The sequence below is a fragment of the Vipera berus genome (assembly GCF_964194415.1).
Source record: "Vipera berus genome assembly, chromosome: 1".
Taxonomy (NCBI): Eukaryota; Metazoa; Chordata; class Lepidosauria; order Squamata; family Viperidae; genus Vipera; species Vipera berus.
This window is the reverse complement of record NC_138202.1, coordinates 102,311,801-102,336,399: the sequence shown is the minus strand read 5'-3', so window position 1 is coordinate 102,336,399 and position 24,599 is coordinate 102,311,801. Positions and strand designations below refer to the sequence as shown.

The following is a 24,599-nucleotide window of genomic DNA, read 5'->3' as shown; positions in this document are numbered from 1 at the left end:
GGACGCGTCGGAGGGGGCCTCCAGACAGCTGACCGCGCCGCTGTTTCTGTACTGGGAACCGCCACTCCTGCCGAGCTCCCCACAGGCCTCAACGACTGTCAGCCGAGTTCGGGGCCTTCGCTGTGTCCTGCTGATGCAGTCGGTTACCCTGGGCGTCTTGTTACTTCCGCCACCTATCAGCTGCTTTCAGAATCCCCGGAGGGTGCCGCTGCGCAGCCGGGCCTCCCTGTTAGAGCTACCACAGGCCAGCTGGTCCAGGGAACGTCGGCGGAGGCCACGGAGCAGCCAGAGTTCCCTGCTGGTTCTACTGCCGGCCAGCTGGTCTTGGGAACGTCAGCGGAGGCTGCAGAGCAGCCGGAGTTCCCTGATGGTTCTGCCGCTGGACAGCTGATTCAGGGAGTGTTGTTGGGTGCTGTTGAGTCGCCTCATGGAGCTGGATGCGGTGGGCCTGGACACCTGGAAGTAAGGGTGGGGGTTGCGTGGACTACTCGCCTAGTTGCCGGTGGACTGTTGGACCTGAGGGAAAAAAGACTGATGAACGTGCGGGGGGATGGTGAATAGGAGAGAGCAGCAAACGGGGCTGTAGGGGGAAGGAGGGATTATAATGGATTGTGGGCGGATGCTAGTTTGTGGTTTGGGGTCAGAGTCCTGTCTCTGACCAGCTATGTAAGCGTTGGGAGCAATTAACTCCCCACACTGACTTCACTTTTGCTTTTTGTGGTTTGGAGCTGAATAAAGACTCTCCTGTATGTCACACGTTCCTGTTGGAGACTCGTGCTTGCTTTCATTGAAGGACGTGTATTGACAGGAGGGAAATAAAAACCAAACACCCCACCCCACCCCACCCCACCCCCACTGCCAATACTCAACAGAAATGCTCACAACAGTGAAAACCTCGGACAGGAGGAAGAGCGCCGCCAGGAGGGCAGGCAGGTGTCTTGGCTTGTGGGGCACTTTTTTCAGTGTCATTGTAACTTCAAACAATCACTAAGCGAACTGTTGTAAGTCGAGGACTACCTGTGCTTCATCAGTTTTTTTCCTTTTTTTTTTGGTCATCAAGTTTTTGACACCTTGCTAGGCGACTGGTGGTACTTGGATGTTGCCATATCCTAAGAGTGGTATCATGGGTGAAAAGGTTGAAAAGTCCTGATCTGAGGGACCATCTCTCCCCATCTAGTTTGTCAACCAGATCTGATAGAGAAGGCATGCTGTAAGTCTTGTCTATTGGGGAATTACACCTGCTTGGTCCCAGGAGGTAAGCATTTCTCTGCTCAGGCACCTGCATTATGGAATCTTCTCCCCCAGAAGTGAGTTTAGCTCCATTCCTTTCAATGTGGCTAGAGATCCCAGGGGACCTTATTGAGGCTTTTCTGCTTTTAAATAGCTTTCCTCATTTTTTAAAATGATGGCTGTGTTTATACATTGATTGGCTTTTCTTTTTAATCCACTGTGGTATGCCGCCCTGTCGTGCTTTTGTGACATGGGCAGCAATCTAAATATGGTAAATAAATAATAAAGGAGAAACCACACATGGCAAGAACGTGCATTTATTTGAATATTAAATGGTAAACATTAGCAGGTGTGAAATGCAATGTTATTTTATCTGAGGCAACGTGCTTCTTAATAATAGTCGCTGGGAATAAAAATAAGATAATTGCTGGCAGATTTGTCATAGATATCTGGTTGGTCGTTGTGGGAAACAAGGTCTAAAGTTTTGTAGATCTGGGGCCTGATTCAGCAGAGTTCCTCTCATTGTCTAACTTTTTTTTGGGTGTGGCTACACTTCTTTATTCAGTGATGAATAATATGGAATCTGGAACTTCTGCCCCAAAGCATCCATTCTTTCAGTTTCTTGCCTGATCCTACCAGTTGCAAAACTCTTAGAAACGAATACACCTCCTAATAGAAATATTTCATGTTGGATTGTTAGAATATAGAAATATCTAGAATAATCCAAGATCTAGGACTAATTTTTTTTGCCTCCTTTTCTTTCTATTTCACCTTTTACTCTGTAAACCAAATACTGAACTATTTTTAAATAGCATCCAACAAGCGGAGCAGCAATATTTATTTAGTAAAAGCTTTTAAAATTTCAAAAGTGTTGGTAATGCACCCTAGATTTACAAGGTTTAAAAATCAGAGAAAATTTGAAAGCAGTATTTTCCATGTCTTTTGGGATAAAAACTAAGCAAATACCTTTTTGCTTTGTTTATTAGAAGAGAAAGAAATTAGGACTTCAGGGAATCTTAATGGCATTTAACCAGGGGCTGTCCAGCTTACCATTCAGAGAATTCCAGCTCTTAGTGTCCTGTGTATAATGTTAATTACTTTTTCTAATGGTCCTAGTGCCAAATTAATGCTGTTAATGGATAAGAACATGTGTTATGAGAATTAGTCTAAAACTCCAGTTCCAGAGTATATTAGTCCTAATTTCACTTATGTAGAGGGAATGTTTTGTTAAATAAGTGCCTTGGACTTAAAAGGAATCACTTTATTTAGATCTTGGAAAAATCCATTCCTTAAAATAGTTGATTTATTCCTCTAGGAAGATGAACTTATGCCAAAAGGTCCCAAAACTTAATTTAAAACATATAAGCTTTAGGATAAAAAGGATAAAGTTGTTGACGCATGTCCAGTTCTGAAAGCACTTTCTCTCAATTGCCAACAGTTTAGCTCCTCTTAAGAAAAGAAGACAATAATACACCCGGGCTTTTCAACTGTGGTACAGGTACCACCTGTGTTACATTGGTACCTGGCGGGTGGTACGCGACCATCCTAGAAAAGTGGTAGTGGGGGAGGGGAATGAGAACTGGTGGCAGCATCGCACAAGCTTGAGCGAGAGACGGCTGGAGCTGCAGGGCTGACAGGGCTCAGTGGAAGCGCCAGGATCAGCGCTTCTTCGGGACTGTCAGGCCTCAGAGAAAGCGCCAGGATCAGCACCAGGCTCCACCTGGAGCTCAGCGCTGATCCTGGCGCTTCTGAGCCCAGAAGAAACACCGATCAGCTGGAATGTTGCAGCATCTCCAGGGTCTTGTGATTTACATTCAGATGCTTGGCAACTGATTCATATTTATGATGGCCACAGTGTCCCAGGGTCATGTGAAGTGACCAAAACCTGCTGCAACCACCCAGCAGAGGGGGGGAAATAAAAACCAAACACACCCCCACCCCACCCCCGCTGCCAATCCTCAACAGAAATGCTTACAACAATGAAAACCTCAGACAGAAGGAAGAGCACCACCGGCTAGGCAGGCAGTTGTCTTGCTCAGCTGTGGCTTGGGAGGCACTTTTTTCAGTGCCATTGTAACTTCAAACCGTCACTAAGTGAACTGTTGTAAGTCAAGGACTACCTGTACTTCATCACTTTTTCCCTTTTTTTTTTGGTCATCAAGTTTTTTGACACCTTGCTTAGGTGACTGGTGGTACTCGGATGTTGCCATATCCTAAAAGTGGTACAATGGGTGAAAAAGTTGAAAAGCCCTGATCTACACTACATATAAGTGAATTTTTGTGCTTTTGTTTTGATTTATAATTGCTGCATTAGCTTAACCAGAAATTGTACAATAATATAAGTTCCAAAAATAGAGATTCAGATATCAAGACAAAAAAGTACAAATTTGGTGTACTTTGGGTACACATTCTCCCCTTCCCATTCCCCTTCCATTATCCCACTAAGTACTAAGAATTTATGCTAGGCTTGAATATTAAATACTGAATGTTTATTGCTTATACTGTAGCTGCTAAAATAATTTTATTTTATATTTCTAACTAATCTCTTCACTATTTTCCTAAAAAAATGCATTCTAAATGTCTAATTAACCTTTCTACGTAGTATGCTGTATATAAGGGAGCCATTGCTGTTTAAATTTGGTTAACCCTCTGTTATGAATATAGTTTTGATATTGCTGAATGTTGTTCAATGTTGTACCAAAATTATTCTTACCACCGTAAACATATCTCTTAGCAAATTATGACACTTTTCATTTATGCTGTATGGAATGATTCCAAACAAAAATCTTTTTGGAGGTGTTTTCCCCCAAAAAATTTATGTTTTTTTTTCCTGAACGTTTTGGTGTATAAATTTAGATAACTGCCACATGTACATTTTTTAACTTTAAAAAGGGAGATAGCTTTGCAGGTTCCCTCTATAATTACTTTTAAAGATCTTCTCTTGGTTTACTCGTCTTTCATTTTGTCCATTAGTATATATACATTTCTCAGACAGAAATACAAATCTTGGTTTCTACCAGAAATCAGTATTTGTTCCAAAAAATATTCTCTAGTTTGATTTGTTTTTACTTAAAAAACATACTTAGCAAATATTTTAATGTTATTTGTTAGCCCTGCAAAAGAAACTTATGCTTCGTTCTGTATTGATTGTATTTTGACCAATGTTATCTGTGTTCTTCCACCACCCTTCCTGCCTGAGTTGTACTGACAAATGGAGACTTTTGGCAATAGCACTACCAGAATAAATGATCAGAAATGAGATCATGGTGAAGGGAGGAATTTAAAAGGACAGTGGACAGAAATGGAAGGAATTACAAAAAAGAGATACTGAAATAAAGTTAGAAAATGAAGTAAGAGGAGATGTCTTCTCCAAACGTAGCTATTAGTAACATTATATTTTTTTTTAACTTTCCCTCTCATCAGTCTAACTTTATGTCTACCCAAGTATTTAAAAAATGTGGTTCCCAGCTGCCCATCAGAATAGAGACTCATTTGGACTGGCATTCCTGAAATTCCATTGAGGCTAACTGTGGTATGACTGTAAGTAATTACTGAAAGAAAAGAGCTTCAAATTGTTGAGCAAAAGTTTCACCACAAAAACGACATGTTCATTTTATCTGTAGACTTGTAAGTAGATGGAAGGAGCCATTTTAAATGTTGACTTATAAACTAAAGGGATGAGGATGATGGTTCTTTGCTCCAGCTATGTCCCCCTTTCCCAGACAGATAGAATGTACTTTGAAAGCTAATTTGTATAGTTGTGGACTTCCAGTTGTATTGGAACTCAACTCTTGTGGCCATACTACTGGGAATTGATGGGAATATAACCTAAGTATCTAAATTGACTGCACCATGAAAAAGGCCCAGACCTAAATCATTACATGTAGTCCTCAACTTGGTGATTGGTCTCTGGATATGCTCTGATTCTGTTTTGTCCTTGCAAGCTACGATATTACCGTATTACGAGTAGTCCTCATTTAGTGACTTGTTTAGTGACTGTTATGACAGTGATGAAGAAGTAACTTTGTGACTGGTCCTTATATCTGCAACCGTTTCAGGTCTGTAAAGCAAGAGAAAACCTCTAGTAAGCTATAGACTTGGTTTCACCTAGTGATTACTTAAGGACTGTTGACTAGTTTTGGAACTGTGAAACCATATAACAAACTTCACTGGCTGTTATTTGTCATCACTGACAGATAGTTTTGATAAATGAAGCCTTTCAGTGCTCAGGATTTTATTATCTATCTCCCTGTATCTGTCTGTAAGTTATGATAAGGTATTTTTCATAGCACGATCATCGTGGTTGCCATCATTGAGAACTCATAGTAATAGCTTTTTGTGGTGTTACCCTGACCTGAACTTCCTCTTTTTGCTTTTAGAGTTGACCCCCAGCCCTGGTCGCCTTTTGTAGGACCCAGAAGACTGCAGCGATGAAGGCTGTATTTTTGGGCTTGGGGGTTGGAATGTCTGTTGCAACCTGTGAATTAGTTTGAAATATTTGTCTTGTTTCTATTTTAATGGGGTGTTTTTTTGGGGGGGGAGTGTAATTGTTCTTAATTTTGGCTGCCAATTGTCTATTTTATTTTTCTTGCTTTATTTCCTGGTTTTTAAAATTATTGTTAGCCACTTAGAATTGTTTGAGAATTTTTGATGTAATATATATAAAACACAATAACCATTGGATTTTAAATGTGGTTGTAAAATTGGGGATTAATGTAGGGTAATATTATAATGGAGGATAGGGTTTAAGAAATTTTATTAATCAGTACTTTTTGTTTTTGTTGGATGAAAAAGTGGAGCTCTCTTTGTAGATTGAACTAAAGAAAGTAAGTATATTATTTAGCTTCTCCAAAGATGCATAAACTCATTAACTTAGACTATTCTATTCTGAATATATCACACACATATATTAAGCTTCTAGCCACTGATGGGAAACTCATTATCAGATTCATGTGATATTTATTTATTTATTTTATTGGATTTGTATACCGCCCTATTCCCATAGGACTCAGGGCGGTTTACAGGGCAGTTAAAACCATGAATACAAAAAAATAAAAACAATTAAAATGGATGTTTGTAACTTAGGTATCTAGCTTAAGAGGGATGTAAGATGAGGATAAGTCTGTAGCTTTGCACTTCTTAGTGTTGGTCCATGACCTTAAATAAAATTTAAAACGTCATTCTTTTGCCTATATAGATGGAAATCCATGAAATTTTGGGATCTTTAACAGTCATACTTATTTGTCTTTCTTTCTGTGTAAAGATTCAACATCCAAATAAAACTTTATGATATGTTTTGTATATGTTGTATCCAGTGCTTTTTTTTTGAAAAAGGGTGCTGGAACTCATACACATCATATAACCCACCTTGCCTACTCTACAAGGTTCCATTCAAAAAAGGTGCCGGAACTCCGTTCTGGGCGTTCTATGACAAAAAAAGCCCTGGTTGTATCTAACCTGGCCCCAGTTGAGGAGTACAGGCTCAAGAATGTTACCTGATCTGGTTCTCTATTCACTTTTCTAAATACAAAGTAAATCACCATTCTCTTCCAAAAATAATTTAAACACTGATGATAGGTGACTTCTCTAACATATGCTTCTTCTATCTCCTCCTGTCTCTTAATTAGCTAGAATTAGCTTTGGCTATTTTATATTTGGTTAGAGAAATGGGAAGAACTGATAGATAATGTTTTTCCTAGCTTTGAATATTTCTGGGAACACAAAGCAAAAGTCTAGTTTATTTTATGTATATCAGTTTACATTCCAGTTTTCTGCTCAGAGGATGCTTAATACATCAAAGCAAACTTAAGCAAAGCTTGCTGCTGTTTACAGGCATATTTGGATTTTCTTTGAAGTGGCTAAAAACATGAGTGATGTTAAATTGAAGTAAGGCACCTCTACTCATAATTGTTATTGTAGATTAACATTATTTTCTTGAACTTGTGCCAGTTCGTGGTGGCTTCTCACTTGCCCTCCCTTATATACTGAACTAAAATTAGCAACAATCAGAAAGCCAGCTTTGGCAAACAATTAAGAATTAGATATCCTATGGTTTTGAGCTGGCTTTTGAATATCAAAGACAGCTTGTGATGTTTACTAACTCTAAAAAAACAGCTTTTCCTGAGATTGCCAACACTTCAAACCTTGAGGCATCCAAATGTGTTGGACTGACTAATTCTCACAGGGTCCTTTGGGGGAAGGTGGGACTTAGTGAGAAATATAGTTCATTGTAGACTGGAAAGATGAATTCATATACCTAATTTGATTTCTGTGTGCCAATTGATAGGCTTCTGCAAAAAAAATAATAATACTAGGTTTGTGATTAGCAAGAGTTTAGTTAATACGACAGTTGTTTTTAAGGGCTAAAAGCACACTTGGGACTGAGGTGAAAACCAGGAGGATATGAGCCTGTTTGCTCAATTTTATAATTGTCAATTGTGACCAGAAGACAAGTCAGTGTTAATAAACATGTTTTTGTAGTAAGCTTTGCTTTTTATACACTAAAATGAAAAGCTTGGTTTTGACACTGTGGTGTGCAGTCTTAACACTATTTCAAGCATCGGACCTCTGTTCCTTTAATTACTTGATTCTCTGAGAGCAGCCACATGTAATTTCCCACTTCAACTTGGTTTTGCCTTTCAAAGATAATGCATTTCTGAAATGTGGGTTGATATTGACAAAGGACATTTTCTAAGAAATGTCAAAAGATAGATTTTAGTCATCACAACTTGTTTTGTGCTGGTAATCTGCTGATGCAGTCTTTTAAACACTCTATTTGCATCCAGTTACTGTATTGTAAGAGTAGAGTATCAGGATCTCTTCTTTGCAACCCTTATCTACTGCAGGGATGAAAAACAAAATGCAGCATCTCTTTTTGCGTAAAAAGAATGTGTATATGGTATGTTCTATTTTGCCATCTTCTTCAGTGCTGCTGTGATGAATTGACATGGAGGGAGTAGATGTTCTTAATGGAGGCCCATGGGCCCCATTGTTGTTAGGGAAGGGACTATAAAACCTTTTTCACAAGGAAAATCTGTAATATGTGGGCTTTCTATGAGCAGTCCTTGAAAATATAAAACTAGTACCCAAGTTCATTTGTTTTTCTTCAAGGTCATACATTTGGATTGTAAGCCCGAGGAGCAAGAGATGTCTCATTTTTGTTGTTATATGAGCTGTTCTGGGAGTCTCTCAGGATGAAATGGTGGATATGGGCTTCAGCTAAATCTGTAATTTGAAAAAGGGGCTAAGGTCAGGTTCAAGTCCATTTATATAGTCATGCTCGAAATTGTTGGCACCCCAGAAATTTTTCCAGAAAATCAAGTATTTCTCACAGAAAAGTATTGCAGGAACACATGTTTTGCTATACACAGGTTTATTCCCTTTGTGTGTATTGGAACACAACAAAAAAGGGAGGAAAAAAAGCAAATTGGACATAATGTCAAACAAAACTCCAAAAATGGGCCGGACAAAATTATTGGCACCCTTTCAAAATTGTGGGTAAATAAAATTGTTTCAAGCATGTGATGCTCCTTTAAACTCACCTGGGGCAAGTAACAGGTGTGGGCAATATAAAAATCACACCTGAAAGCAGATAAAAAGGAGAGAAGTTCACTTAGTCTTTGCATTGTGTGTCTGTGTGTGCCACACTAAGCATGGACAACAGAAAGAGGAGAAGAGAACTGTCTGAGGACTTGAGAACCAAAATTGTGGACAAATATCAACAATCTCAAGGTTACAAGTCCATCTCCAGAGATCTAGATTTGCCTTTGTCCACAGTGCGCAACATTATCAAGAAGTTTGCAACCCATGGCACTGTAGCGAATGTCCCTGGTCGTGGACAGAAGAGAAAAATTGATGAAAGGTTGCAACGCAGGATAGTCCGGATGGTGGATAAGCAGCCCCAAACAAGTTCCAAAGGAATGCAAGCTGTCCTGCAGGCTCAGGGAGCATCAGTGTCAGCGCAAAGTATCCGTCGACATTTAAATGAAATGAAACGCTATGGCAGGAGACTCAGGAGGACCCCACTGCTGACACAGAGACATAAAAAAGCAAGATTAGAGTTTGCTAAAATGTACTTGAGTAAGCCAAAATCCTTCTGGGAAAACGTCTTGTGGACAGATGAGACCAAGATAGAGCTTTTTGGTAAAGCACATCATTCTACTGTTTACCGAAAACGAAATGAGGCCTACAAAGAAAAGAACACAGTACCTACAGTGAAATGTGGTGGAGGTTCAATGATGTTTTGGGGTTGTTTTGCTGCCTCTGGCACTGGGTGCCTTGAATGTGTGCAAGGGATCATGAAATCTGAGGATTACCAATGGATTTTGGGTCGCACTGTAGAGCCCAGTGTCAGAAAGCTGGGTTTGTGTCCGAGATCTTGGGTCTTCCAGCAGGACAATGACCCCAAACATACGTCAAAAAGCACCCAGAAATGGATGGCAAGAAAGCGCTGGAGAGTTCTGAAGTGGCCAGCAATGAGTCCAGATCTGAATCCCATTGAACACCTGTGGAGAGATCTTAAAATTGCTGTTGGGAAAAGGCGTCCTTCCAATAAGAGAGACCTGGAGCAGTTTGTAAAGGAAGAGTGGTCCAAAATTCCGGGTGAGAGGTGTAAGAAGCTTATTGATGGTTATAGGAAGCGACTGATTTCAGTTATTTTTTCCAAAGGGTGTGCAACCAAATATTAAGTTAAGGGTGCCAATAATTTTGTCCGGCCCATTTTTGGAGTTTTGTTTGACATTATGTCCAATTTGCTTTTTTTCCTCCCTTTTTTTGTTGTGTTCCAATACACACAAAGGGAATAAACCTGTGTATAGCAAAACATGTGTTCCTGCAATACTTTTCTGTGAGAAATACTTGATTTTCTGGAAAAATTTCTGGGGTGCCAACAATTTCGAGTATGACTGTAGATGAAAATTTTATAGGTTTAAAATAATTCATTATGGTGGTTTAATAAGCCAAATTTTGTTAATTGTTAAGTCACTTTAATCAAATGTACTTGGATACATGGACGTGGTAGGAGAGTTCATACTAGTCTGCGGTGGCAAAAATATCAGGAGAAATCTGGTAGCACCTTTTTAAACATACACTTTATTAAGAAGGTACAATCTTTCATGAGCTGCAACCTCTGATGAAATGAGCTTACTTCACAAAAGCTTATGTGTCTCAAAAATGTGCTTGTTCCTCATCCTTTTGATTTTTGGGGATATATGAAGAGGACCAAAATTGTTTTGTCTTTAAATTATAGAAAAGAATTAAATAAGGATAAAAAATGGGTGTTTAGAAATTATCCATTCTGCTTTCATTGTGAATTTGGAGCATTGTAAAGAATCTAACAAGGCTTGCAAAGGTCTGACTTGGAATCCAAAGCAGGAATGAAGTTTGATGGATCGCTCTCTGAACACACCAAGAATGTAATTTTGTGGAAACTTGGATTTCAACCTATTTGGTCCACCCATGTTAAAATCTGTTCCAAATTATTCTGATCCACCTTGGACTTGGGCATCAGGGAGATGCACCTCTAATAAACTGAGAGTTTTTGTAGGCAACATAATAATTTAATTAGGCTGAATTAAGATTAGGCATTCAGTTTGTTTGAGGCTGCAACCAGAATCCTTTCGAAGTTCTGCCGTGGTACTGTAGAACAGACATGTCAAACACAAGGCCCGGGGGCCGGATCCGGCCCGCGAAATGGTTTCATGTGGCCCGCGAAGCCATCCTGGAAACAGTGAGGGAATGGCCCCCACTGCCTTGGCCCTGGCCCAGAGACCCTCCTTCTGCCAGAGACCCTCAGATCTGTCCCACTCCTGCCCAGGCCCCCATAGGCACCCTTGATGCGAACGATGTAGAGCTGGCCACGCCCACCCAGTAGGCCATACGCACTCTAGCCACGCCCACCCAGTAGACCACGCCTACCCAGGCCACACCCACCCGGCCCCTTGAGGGCAACCGCAATGCTGATGTGGCCCTCAATGAAATTGAGTTTGACACCCCTGCTGTAGAACCTATAAATGGCAACAATAACCCATAAATACATTATAAATATAGTATACTTAGATTTCAGTAAGGCCTTTGACAAAGTAGACCACAACCTACTTCTTGGTAAGCTAGAAAGAGGCGGAATTACAACATCACCACCAGATGAATTTGTAGCTCGCTGACAAACCGTACTCAATGAATAGTCCTCAATGGCACTACATCCACTTGGAGAGAAATAAGCAGTGGTGTATCGTAAGGCTCCATCTTAGGCCCAGTACTCTTCAATATCTTTATAAATGACTTAGATGAGGAAGTAGAAGTGGAACTCATCAGATTTGCAGATGACACTAAACTGGCAGGAATAGCCAACATCCCAGAAGACAAGCTCAGGATCCAAAAAGATCTTGACAAACTTGAACAATGGGCCCTATTCAACAAAATCAGTTTCAACGTGGAGAAAAGCAAAGTCTTACATTTAGGCAGGAAAAACTAAAGGTATAAGTACAGATTAGGTGAGACCTGGCTCAAAAACAGTAACTGTGAGAGGAACCTCGGAGTCCTAGTGGACAATCACTTGACTATGAGCCAGCAGTGTGCAGCAGCAGCCAAAAAAGCTAATACAATCCTGGGTTGTATAAACAGAGGCATAGAATCAAGATCACGCAAAGTACTAGTACCGCTTTATAAAACCCTAGTGAGACCACACCTGGAATACTGCAGCCAATTTTGGTCACCATACTACAAAAAAGATGTTGAGACCTTGGAAAAAGTTCAGAGAAGAGCAACTAAAAGATGATCCAAGGCCTGGAGACTAAAACATATGAAGAATGGCTGCAGGACCTGGATTTGGCTAGTCTAAAGAAAAGAAGAAATAGGGGAGTCATGATAGCAGTATTCCAGTATTTGAGGGGCTGCCGCAAAGAAGAGGGGGTCAGACGATTCTCCAAAGCACCAGAGGGCAGGACAGTTTATTTCTACATTCTTTTCAGAACTGATAAAACTGACCAGTCCATCTGGAAATATTTTCATCTGGCTACCAAAGATAATTGATACTGAAAACACACTTTAAAGAGAAAATCTCCAACTTTATCCTGAGACACAAAAAAATAAATCTTAACTATTACTTTTGACCTGCTGCAAAGATTTCCTATGATTGATTTATATAGACCTGTTTTGGTCACAGGCAAGAATAAATGTCCTCAAAGATGCCACAGAAAATTCTTTCAATTTATAAGAATTGCCTAGCTGACTTATTTGGAAACTAAAAAAAACACCACTTTTCAGAATGATTAAAGAAAGGAACAACTATTGTAAAGCAGTGACTATGGCTGATTCTCATCAGTGCTCATGAGAAGATTACGGTCTTTGCTTTTGTTCTTTGAACCTTTGAATTCAGGAGTTGCCAACAGATGCTATGATCATACTCCATAGGACCTTTTCTCTTTTGAGTTGAGAGTGTGGCCGAAACCTACTTTCAACCTAAAATTTAAAAACCATGGCATAGATCAAGAAGTTATCTAAAAGTTATCTGATTGAAAACATTAAATATAAACTTACTTTGAGCCCACTGGCCATTCTAGTGACAAGAAACAACGGATCAAAACTAATCAAGGAGAGAAGCGACCTGGAATTAAGGAGAAACTTCCTAACAGTTAACACTGGACAGTTAACCAGTGGAACAGCTTGCCTTTGCAAGTTGTGGGTGTTTCATCACTGGAGGCTTTTAAGAAGAGATTGGACAGCCACCTGTCTGAAATGGTATAGGGCAGACATGTCGAACACAAGGCCCGGGGGCCGGATCCGGCCCGCGAAGTGGTTTCATGCGGCCCGCGAAGCCATCCTGGAAACAGGGAACGGCCCCCACTGCCTTGGCCCTGGCCCAGAGACCCTCCTTCTGCCAGAGACCCTCAGATCTGTCCCACTCCTGCTCAGGCCCCCATAGGCACCCTTGATGCCAATGATGTAGAGCTGCCCACGCCCACCCAGTAGGCCATACGTACTCTAGCCACACCCACCCAGTAGGCCACACCCACCCAGGCCACACCCACCCGGCCCCTTGAGGGCAACCACAATGCTGATGCGGCCCTCAATGAAATTGAGTTTGACACCCCTGGTATAGGGTCTCCTGCTTGAGCAGGGGGTTGGATTAGAAGACCTCCAAGGTCCCTTCCAGCTCTATTCTCATTGATTGATAGTGGAAAGATGCTGCATAGAAAAGGATATATGATGGGAATAGGTAATGGTCCCTTTTTGGAAAGTGTCAACTGACTGTAGTACCTACAGAAGAATGTTTGTGGGACAAATGCACACAAATACATGCAGAAACAATTAGCATAGCCAATCCATAGAAACATTTGAAAACATTTTATAATGAGACCAATAAATAAAATGTAAGGAAAAAAAATCCATTCTGTACCCAATAGTTTTTTTCCTACTAGAAGGAGAAGAGTCAACAAGAATATTTTTGCCACATTTACAGAAACAAGCACAAACTAAAATTTAGCAGGATCAGGTAGGCCACAGCGGGGGCGGGGGGGAGACCCAGAAGCATAAGATTTTGAGAGTTGAGGAAAACAGTTACATTATCAAGAACAATGACAAATATTTTGTTCTCTTCCGGGTTCAGTTTGGAGAGCAAATATAGAATAATGCTCTTAGATATTATAAAAATTCATACTTTTTTGAAATACGGCTTGGTGGCTGGGTGAGTAGAGAGTTATTTGGCAAGTAGCCAGGTTAGGAAAGTCCCTGAGTAATAACTCAAAATTCTAAGTTAATTCAACATCTGTTCTGCTGGGTTTAGTCAAATCATTTTATTTTAATGACTCATTAGAACTGATTTTTTATTTATGGAGTCATACACTGGGACTGTTCCTGATAAGAGGACATTTTCTTTACTAAAATTGCTATAACATGACTTTTATTCTTTTTTTTTCACTTTTACTAGGAATGCTTGTTTCTAAGTGGTCAGTTGTTGCATCACTTTTTCAGGATCTGTATTATACTTCCAGAGTAGTGGAAGTAAGTTATCAAGTAGTGCTCTGTACTGGAGATGGGAAGTATTTAATTTTCCCAAGAATTTCAAAAGATAGCTGATTATATTTTAGTGGCAGTTGTTTCCATGGACCTCTACATGGTGGCTATTGAGTAGCATAGACCTCTTAAATATGTTACAGCTATTACCTCAAATGATTCAAAACTTGCTTTTGTTTGGTTTTGGTTGAAAATCCCCTGAGTGTGCTTCAGAGGGAAGTCCACAGATTCGTTTGTCTTGCTGGCCTCTGAGAGACTTTCACACCTGCAGCCAAAAATAAAAACAACTGTTGTACTATAGCAATGTGTGTTTTTGGACCATCTTCTCTTGTACAGTATGTATGGGCACTAGGAAAGGATGGTGTCCCCTCTAGTTTTTGGAAGTTGCTGCTATTGTTGTTGTTGCTGCTGCTGCTAAGCAACATTCTGCAGCTTGCTTTTTAAAACCTAAATTAAGAGTGAGGCAGGAAACAGGTTGCCTTCTGACGTTTTTCTCTTGGAATACCTTTCAGTAGGTTCTCTGAAAAACGTGGGATAGAAAATTGTAGGTAGCCTTTATTTGACAAGTATTTTAACTTTGGAATTCAAACATCTGGGGAAAAGAATCTAAGCATATTGAATCTGGGCTTGGTTCTGCATTCAAACCTTTGTGTGGAAATGTTTGCATTTTATGGAGTATTAGTAAATAATAAAGTATAAACAGCTTAATTGCATACACTTTTATTATTTCAATTAACAAAAAAGGACTAAGAAACTCTTTAGTATTACTAAATCCAGCAGGAACACATGAGACCCCAGTGACTCACAAAAGCACCCAGAAGTATTGAGTGTAGTCCCAGTGTCTTAAAAACTTGCCACCAAAATTGTAATTTTTTTAATGAGAAAGAACAGGAAAGTTAACAATGCATTTTGAAGAAGTATAACCATATTTCATTCAGCTTAATTATATTTAATTAATGAATCAAAATTAAAGCTAACACGTTTTCTGTCCTAATCTTGTTTACTTTTAGAAGTGCATACCCCAGTCTTGCCCTGGAACCTCAAAAGGTGAGGCACTCGTGAGGGTATAGCATATCTACTAAGCATGTCTGCCTAGCTGCTTTTTAGGTATAATCAGTCATGTAAAAAGAAAAATAATATCTATGTATTTTACATTCAACGGCTATAACACTAATTCCAATTGTGTGAAGTTGTATTAATTTATTCTAACATGTTAGTTAAAAATAGAAACACTTTCACCCCACATCACTGGCTACAGAACTAAACTGTGGTTTGTTAAAAGACAGATTGGATGATACAATTGGAAAACTCAGTCTCATGGAGGTCTCTAATGGCATTCAGATAGACACTGGACAGGCCTTCCCTTTTAGCCCTGATGAAGCAGAGAAAGTCCTTGGGGCTGTTGGGGGAATTACCTGTTAAATCCATGACCACCTCCCCAGCTTCCAGAGTGGGCTCATGTAAAGGATCCAGACACTGGCAAATGCATCTTTGAGACTTTTCAGTGGCTTTTTTTTTATCCCATTTATATCCCGCCCTTCTCCGAAGACTCAGGGCGGCTTACAATTTAAGCACAAACCAATGTGCTTAGCAATAGCCTTCATTCTATGTATATGCCTGCTTATTAGGGCTTTCGGGGGGCCCCCAAGCGGCATTATTACAAAGTCAGCTTATTGCCCCCAACAATCTGGGTCCTCATTTTACCTACCTCGGAAGGATGGAAGGCTGAGTCAACCTTGAGCCTGGTGGGACTCAAACCTGCACTAATTGCAGGCAGCTGGTGTTACTTAAGGAGGCATTAGCCCACTGCTCCACCAAGGCTCTATCAAGGCTTTTGCTACTATCGGACATGGTATTCTTTTGGATCAGCTCAGTGGATTGAGAGTATGGAGGATTGCATTGCAGTGATCTTCTTTTCTCCTTCAGGATTGGAGCCATGTTGGAGTCATATTCAGGATTGGAGTCATCTTGGTTATTGTGATGGTTTCACAATAACTTTAGGTTTTAATGTGTTTCTTTTTTCTTCTTTTTTTCCTGCAGTCGTACTTTGTTACAGATTATGATCCCACAATTGAAGACTCCTACACAAAACAATGTGTAATAGATGAAAGAGCAGCCAGATTAGACAGTAAGTTTCTTACTCATTTTGTGTTGGGTGTGGAACGTTTATTTAAGGATTGGGCCTATTTTCATTATTTGTATTCACTTCTTTAATTGTTCCTCTCTTGACTTTCTGTAAGCATGTAGAACTTCTACATACGTGGAAGGAGGAGCATATCAGCTCCTTTGCTCCTCTACAATGATTTTCTATAGTCTTCCCATGCAGAAATTAAATCTATGTAACCTTCTATCTCCCATGTGTAGAATTATTATAGAACAGTATTATAGGATGGAGAAAACCTCACACCTTTTGTTCTAGAGGTGTTTCAAGTTCTATAAGGCAGTATTGGACATGGTATACATGTGTCTGTATAATAAAATATGTATCACGTTTGCTTTCCTGCAAAGTCATGTTAGAGTTAATTTTTAAAGATTAAATAAAGTATGTGTGGTATGTCAGGGAAATATCCGCTATTGTACCTCCCAACATTTGACTGTTTGAAGTTTCCTCTTTGTTGACTTTCAATATTCCAGTTCATCTGGAGACAAAGTTTAAAAGAAGCGTTGGAGTATGTAGCAGAAAGGCACGGGTGGGGGCATGTTTAGTTTAAGAGAATATAACCTTAGTTTTTAAAAATAATTTAAACTACAGTTAATGCACGGAGGTTGCAAAGAAAGTTTTTTTAGGTAGGGAAACTTAACTAGTCTTTTTATTTTTAGTTCTAGATACAGCAGGCCAAGAAGAATTTGGAGCTATGCGGGAACAATATATGAGGACTGGAGAAGGCTTTCTGCTTGTCTTTTCAGTCACAGACAGAGGAAGGTAATGGAAGTGGGTATGAGATCTGTCAGATCTACTGTAGCTAGAATAAGTAACCCAGGAGTATTTGGCCCTGGTTTTTGACACAGTGAAATAATCTTTCTGCAAAGATCCATGGAAATGTCTGACTAATTCAGTTCAAACAAGAAAATGGTGGATTTAGTTTTGTTGAGTATAGCTTTACCATCCCACAAAGAAGAGTTTCAGGACAGGACAAGAAGCAATGGATGGAAATTAATCAAGGAGAAAAGCAACCTAGAACTAAGGAGAAATTTCCTGACTGTTAGAACAATTAACCAGTGGAACAACCTGCCTCCAGAAGTTGTGAATGCTCCAACACTGGAAGTTTTTAAGAAGAGACTGGACAGCCATTTGTCTGAAATGGTATAGGATTTCCTGCCTGAGCAGGGGGTTGGACTAGATGACCTCCAAGGTCCCTTCCAACTCTATTATTCTATTAAGTGTTGTGAGATAACAGAACTACCAATTTGGATAGTCCCTAACAGTTTTTCTTCCCTTATTTCCCAGTTTTGAAGAAATTTATAAATTTCAAAGACAAATTCTTAGAGTAAAAGATCGCGATGAGTTCCCTATGATTCTAGTTGGAAACAAAGCTGACCTGGACCATCAGAGACAGGTAAGAATTTGGTAGGAATGACATGCCAAAAAGAATGTGGCTTTTTCTTAATGTAGGTATAGAAGAATATATGGCAGTGAGTTCAGTTATTGACATCTCCAGATAGAATGCTTCCATTTGAAACTCTGGAGAGGTACTGCTCTAATTTTTCAGGAGGTTACCCTCTTGATGCATTAATTATTTGCCATCAGGTTGGCATTGACTTTTAGCAACCACATTCTGGCATAAAGTAGGTCAGGCTGTCTTGCTCTGCAGTTAAGAAGTTTCATACTTAAATATTTAGATAGGAAGCCATTCTTCTTAATTTATGAAAGCATTTCTGCATTAAGTCAGCTTTTTCCCTGAACAATTGCCACATGAATGTTATTCAGGACAATATCTAAGCGATGAGACAATTATCATGACATCATTATTAAAGCATGACTCTCTTTCCAATTATGTTTCCAGCATTTCCGATACCAACAATTACTCATAGCATTTGAGACTGAGGATTGTTTTTCATTTGTAGTAGTAGTAGTAGTAGTAGTAATAGTAATAATAATAATAATAATAATAATAATAATAATAATAATAATAATAATAATAATATCACTTTCAGAAAATTGATTTATTAGAATTAAAAGAGAAGTTATTTTGAAATAAATAGCATGTAAAGAGGAAATCATTTAGCAATATGGATGAAAAATAGTAGAATCTTCCTGTCAGTACTTGGCATTTATGGGAGATGCCTCTGTTCTCCTTTCCCCATCAAACAGCCAGCATCATGGATGCCTTGTTGAAGGGATGACCCAGATGCCATGGCAATATGATATATAGGTCATAATTTGCACATGGTGCACATGACATCACTTTCCCTCCCCTCCCCCTGAACACCATGTCCATTATTACATCACAGTGGCTACTGAAATGGAATGCTGTTATGTATGACTGTAACATTTATATAGCATAATTTATTATAACAAATTGGATATTTGGCTTCATTGGTTGATAGTCTTTATCTCTGCTTTGCTTAGTCTCTTGTGGTCTCAAAAAGCATCTTTACTGTTGAAAATAATTTAATCACAGTTGATGGGAGAAATTGCAATCCAGCATAAGTATTTGTTCCATGGTGAGGAGCCTGAATTAGGTTACCCTAGTTAGCCAAAACACACTAGTGTTTGCTGTTACCTGCAGCATATCTTTTATTTCTGTTCTCAGGTAACACAGGATGAAGGTCAGCAACTAGCACGGCAGTTGAAAGTAACCTATATGGAAGCTTCAGCAAAAATACGACTCAACGTAGATCAAGCTTTTCATGAACTTGTTCGGGTTATAAGGTAAACCTTGAATTGCAAATGCACTGAAATACATTTTAATTTCTTTTCTTTTAAAAAGTAGATTTTCTTCTTTTCTCTTATTATTCATGGAGTTTATTCTTTGATTGTTTTATATACAGAGAGAGGGCCAAAGTCATACATAAAATTGTCATGTTTTTATAAAAAGCCCCAAACTTACATGTATATGAATTCTCTTTATAAACAGAAAATACACTGTTTCAGATGTAGTAATCTCAACAACATTAGCTTCTGTGTCTCAGGTAAATAATTTGCCAAGAGCTACAGGATGCTCTGTTCCTTATATCAGGGATCCCCCCCACCTGGGCCCAGCATGCCAGCAACCGGTCCGCACAAACAAGCAAAGCCCCATCTGTGGGATACAGGCAGCACACAAAACTACACCCCCTCCGGTCCATAGAAAAATGTCTCTCCAGGTAACCAGTCCCTGGTGCCCAAAAGGTTGGGGACCTCTGCCTTAGATGATATAATGAGACTATTTCAGTAATGTAACACTAACAATGGATCAAAATGAACACTTTTTTTTCAAATCAGTTTTCACTTCATTTTTAATCCGTTTCTTAAAAGAGAGTGCTTATTTTTTCTATTAGCATGACATTCTTTGGAAAGTTATTTTTGTTCACAAGTCCAATTTGATGCATGAAACTTTTCCCAAGATTTGGAGACTCTTTTCTTTGCCATCCTTGCTTTTTGTTATTAATGTTATCAATAAAAATTTCCTTCTACTACATACTTTGACTATACCAGAGACCTTTTTTATTAACTTTTATTATATTTTGTTAGCATTACTGAATTTATACTTCTGCTAAGATTTTTTTAATTAAAAGTCTTTGTATATGACATGCTGGCGGGTTATTCCCAGGGGAAGAGCGTTCTCTGTGGGCACGCCGGCCCTATGGAACCAACTCCCCATGGAATTTGGGACTGCCCCCGACCTTCGCTCATTTCGCCGGGACCTGAAAACTTGGCTCTTTGAGCTGTCTGGCCCAGGCTGAGGGGTTTTAATTTTTATTGGGTTTTAGTTTACATTTTGGGGACTTGATTTAATTAATTTTTAATCTGATTTTAATTTTTGTATGGTTTTTTCCCTGTAAACTGCCCTGAGTCCTACGGGAATAGGGCGGTATATAAATTTAATAAAATAAAAATAAATAAAAAAAATCTCACGTACAAAGTCTCAAATGGGTTACATAAATAATAATATCATTCTAATATCAAGCAGAATAAAAATAAAATGGAAGAGCTATCCATTCAAATAGAAATATCAGGGGAAGTTTGTCAAAGTAATGATTTAGAAGCTAAATAATGGAATGTTAGGAATGACTCAGCAGGAGTCTGTATCCCTTTAAGAGCTTGAGTATAAAAGGGAAGGCCTTGCTGGAGTTTCTCGTCCATTTCCTGCTGTAATTGCTGTGTATTGGAGTTTGCGGAATGGGCACATGTATGCATCTTGTTTCTAGAGTATATTTGTAGATACTATAATGTACATCATTTAAATACAAACCATTATGTACTGTATTTACTCCTGGGTTACCTCAGTGCAATAAGACAGTGCAAGCTCTGACAAAGTTAATGGCTAAAAAAGTAAAAAGATGTTTTGTATGATACCTGCAATCCATCACTACTGAGATATGTAGAGGAGAAATGATTCTGAAACATAGTCCATGGAAAAGGACATCAGCATCACAACCAACACTTAGATATTAAGACACAGAAAACAAAATTCCCCACAAAGGTTGTAGAGGCCAAAAAGCCTGATGTAATGGAGAGTTTTCTTGGTCCCAAATTATTAAGGCTTTCTTTGTATACTAATGCAGGCATCTTAGCCTATCCCAACTACAGACTTCCTGATGACACTCATTCATTAGGATGACTAAAGATTTTCTTGTCCCTTAATTAGGCAGAACTTAATTGGAATGATCAAATTAGTATGAGGATGGTGGGGAAAGATGGTGGGGAAAGTGCTTAACATTTGGGGGGGGGCGGGGCTATAAAGCAGATGACCCTGATCAGCTATGTCAGGGGTAGGCAACCTTGGCGCTTTTATGACTCGTGGACTTCAAATCCCAGAATTCCTGAGTCAGCATTCTGGGAGTTGAAGTCCACGAGTCATAAAAGAGCCAAGGTTGCCTACCTCTGAGCTATGTGGATGGTGCAGGGTTTGTAGGGAGAAGTCTTGGAAAGGGACTTTTTGTGAATTTGGCAGTCAGGTGAGGTGCTGAGGGCCACTAATAGAAGCTTCGGAGATTTCAACAGATTGCCTACTTCCTATTCTAGATAATTGATGTCTTCCAACTACTTTTGCAGCTGTTTTATCATCACTCTTTTGAGCAATCTAAAAATGAGGTATTTGTTACTACGCAATAGATAATACATTCCTCTGTATCCTACAATACCTTTTCTAGGAGCAGCTGTATAGTCAGTTCTTTATCACATTTTCATATTTGTTTTCAAGTTTGATCTTTCTGTAAAGGAATAAGGTAGCATGGATTATCTTCTTGCCACTTCCCCAAGTATTATTTTGTGATAGGCTTAGGATAGTTCTGTGCTTGAATGTTGATATCAACCTGGATGTTCCCAGTCTGAGTCTAAAATATTGGAAATCCAATTCCTGACCTTTCAAATATGACCACAAAAGTTAAGCCTGGAATGTAAAAGTTGAGCACGCCAACTAAATATTGGCAGGATATGCTATACTATAAGAGAGGAAGCTGAATGGAAACATTCAGGATATTGCTGACAAGACGTGCTGAACAAATATCTAAATGGCCCATCTCAGTTAAACCCATTAGTGTGAAAAAATTCATTTCCATCCACTTCACTTTTATGTGGGTGCAAAGTGCTGTAATTAGCCTGGGCTCAATGGAGTTGGACCTTAAAAAAGCAAAGACAGGAAGAAAATGGACTTGTTTGGGCTGTGGTGCTGGAGAAGACTTCTGTGTACTCCTTGGGACAGCAAAGGTGACTACCAAGCAAGTACCAGAATCCATAACACCAGACGTGTCAATGGAAGGCAAAATCACAAAACTGTGTCCCACTTATTTTTGGCCAAGTCATGTGGGGGAATTCCCTGGAGAAAGCAATTATGTATGGAAGAGTTAGTGGTAAAAGGAAGCCAGGCCACCAAAGAACATGGACACCATCAAAGCTAACACCAGCCAAAGCATAGTACAATTCAAAATAGTAGTGCAAGATTGGAAGATGTGGAAAGACCTGGCCCAAAGAATCACCAAGAGTTGGACATGATCAAACGGATAACATCTTCATCAATGAATTCCTAAAATTAAAATTTATTCCCTTTTTGTGTGTGGGGGGTGGGTGGGGTGGGTGGTTGAGTGGATGCATGGGAGGAAACCAGGCATTGGTCTGCATGATATAGTCAGAGAAAGTTGGAGCAATGCACAAGCTAAGCAGACTTATATATGGAACTGCATAGATTGAAGCCTTAAAATATATCTGATTTTTTTTCTTTCTTAGGAAATTTCAGGAACAAGAATGTCCTCCTTCCCCAGAGCCAACGAGGAAGGAGAAGGACAAGAAAGGGTGCCACTGCGTCATCGTCTAAAAATCCTTTAAAACAAGCTATCGACTGCCAGATTAATTCTCCTCACTTTTCTTCCTGTGTATCTTGATGTTTTGTCTTGCTTTACGTGTGCATGTTGTATAAATGGTCACCAAAATAGCCTTAGTTGGAAAGAATCAGACTGGTCCAGACCTAGAAGACACCTTAGTCATCTCACATCAGAGGTCAATACACTAAGGCTTCTTTTAATACTCCCAAATTCTTTTTCCCTTGAGTCAAGAAACTTGCACTTTGTGGAGTTTTATTCACAATGGACAAAAAAGTAGTTTTAGGAGTCTATTGAGGTCAAGCTTAAAATGGCTGTATGGGTATTCTCCCCCCTTCCCCCGTGAGATCTTTGTTGATCATACTCAAGAGAGAGTTCTCTAATCAATATGTAGAGTATTTTTTTAAAGAGTAGATTTGGAGGTTTTACCCTTTAATTAGATTAGACAACAAAATTCAGCCTGCCTTACAGGAAGCCAATACACTGAATTTCATTGGCAAAGTTTTCTGTTACAGCTCTTGTTTATGCTGCAGTTTTTCCCCAGTGCTCAACTGTCTACTGTATTTATTTTATGGCTCCAGCAATAGCTACAGGATTTTTAGTATTACAGCTTTATGGCCAAATACCTGGGCTCATTATGGACTGGAGCATTTTAGTTTTAAATAATGTTACATCTTGATTTGGAGTAAAATTGTGTCTTCCTTTTTGTATTTCCAGGTAAGAGATTCCAGAAAAGTTAATCTGTAGCTTTTGTTTTTCATGTAATATAAAAAGAGGATTTTGCTCTTTCCATTGTCAGATGATTAAATGTTTTTTGCTATATACTTTTATACATTATTTTCTTATCAAACTAGTTAACAAGTATTTTTATATGTTTGTAAGCAAATATGCTTTCATGGCATAAGTTGTGTATATGTAAAGATGAGTATTTAATTCTCACAGTATACTTTCAACTGATGGAACTACATAATGCAAGATTTGTAGAACTGTGGTAGAACTCTTTCTTGTTCCAGCTTTACTGAATGATGGCAAGCCGATGTCTGCCCAATATACAGTATCCATTATCGTATCATGTTTTCCAAAAAACCTTCCGTATGCTCCACAAATGACTGACCATTATATAACTATTAAACTGTACAAATGTTTAACTGAATGTTCAGTTCAGTGGGCAATATACAACTTTAAAGTATGCTAATTATGGTTAAGAATTTTGGGTTTACTCTGTGGGATTACATACTTAGTGGGATTGATAATTTGTCATTTTCTGACATTGTAAAAGAGTGCCATACTGATCATTTTACAAAGTTTGATTATTTGATTATTCAGTATATTCTTAAGTAACATTAAACTGAATTTAAGGCAATAATTGACAGATCCACAATGGAGAGGTGAAAAAGACCTCAAATAACCATTTTCAGGCTGAAATTACTTAAAAATCAGAATGTTCCAAATTCACCTAATGAAAACTGAGCAGAGTTGCTTTATAATCTAAATTATGTTGTGAGTATATACTAAACAAATTATTGAAACAGAATTTGAGCATAAAATATTTTAGAACTGCACATACATTCACAGCACAATAGGAGATGGAGGCCATAGTTCTCCTTAATACAGCTCCTGGTACTGTAGTTTATATATATATATATATATATATATATATATATATATATATATATATATATATATATATATATATATATATATATATATATATATATATATATATATATATATATATATATATATATATATATATATATATATATATATATATATATATATATATATATATATATGGATCTTTGGTTATTCGGGTTTTTCCCCGCGTAGAACTAAAGGTGTAGGGGCGACGTTTCGACGGAATCCCATCCGTCATCATCAGGCTGGTGGCTTCTGCT

At 38.8% G+C, this 24,599-nt stretch overlaps 1 protein-coding gene across 3 annotated transcripts in view; it reads left to right on the top strand.

The window, feature by feature from the left end:
- Positions 1–23,849, top strand: part of RRAS2 (RAS related 2) — a 52,058-nt gene extending 28,209 nt beyond the window's left edge. The window contains exons 2-8 of one of the 3 annotated variants that reach the window (XM_081315335.1): positions 6,025–6,056; positions 15,252–15,288; positions 16,282–16,369; positions 17,062–17,164; positions 17,690–17,798; positions 18,996–19,114; positions 22,610–23,849. In XM_081315335.1, the coding sequence (XP_081171461.1) occupies positions 17,097–17,164; positions 17,690–17,798; positions 18,996–19,114; positions 22,610–22,697 (384 nt within the window). In that variant the 5' untranslated portion in view covers positions 6,025–6,056; positions 15,252–15,288; positions 16,282–16,369; positions 17,062–17,096 and the 3' untranslated portion in view covers positions 22,698–23,849. The remainder of the gene's footprint in view (positions 1–6,024; positions 6,057–15,251; positions 15,289–16,281; positions 16,370–17,061; positions 17,165–17,689; positions 17,799–18,995; positions 19,115–22,609) is intronic. The other 2 variants (XM_081315334.1, XM_081315333.1) reach the window with 2 other exon arrangements.
- The last annotated feature ends 750 nt before the right edge of the window (positions 23,850–24,599 follow it).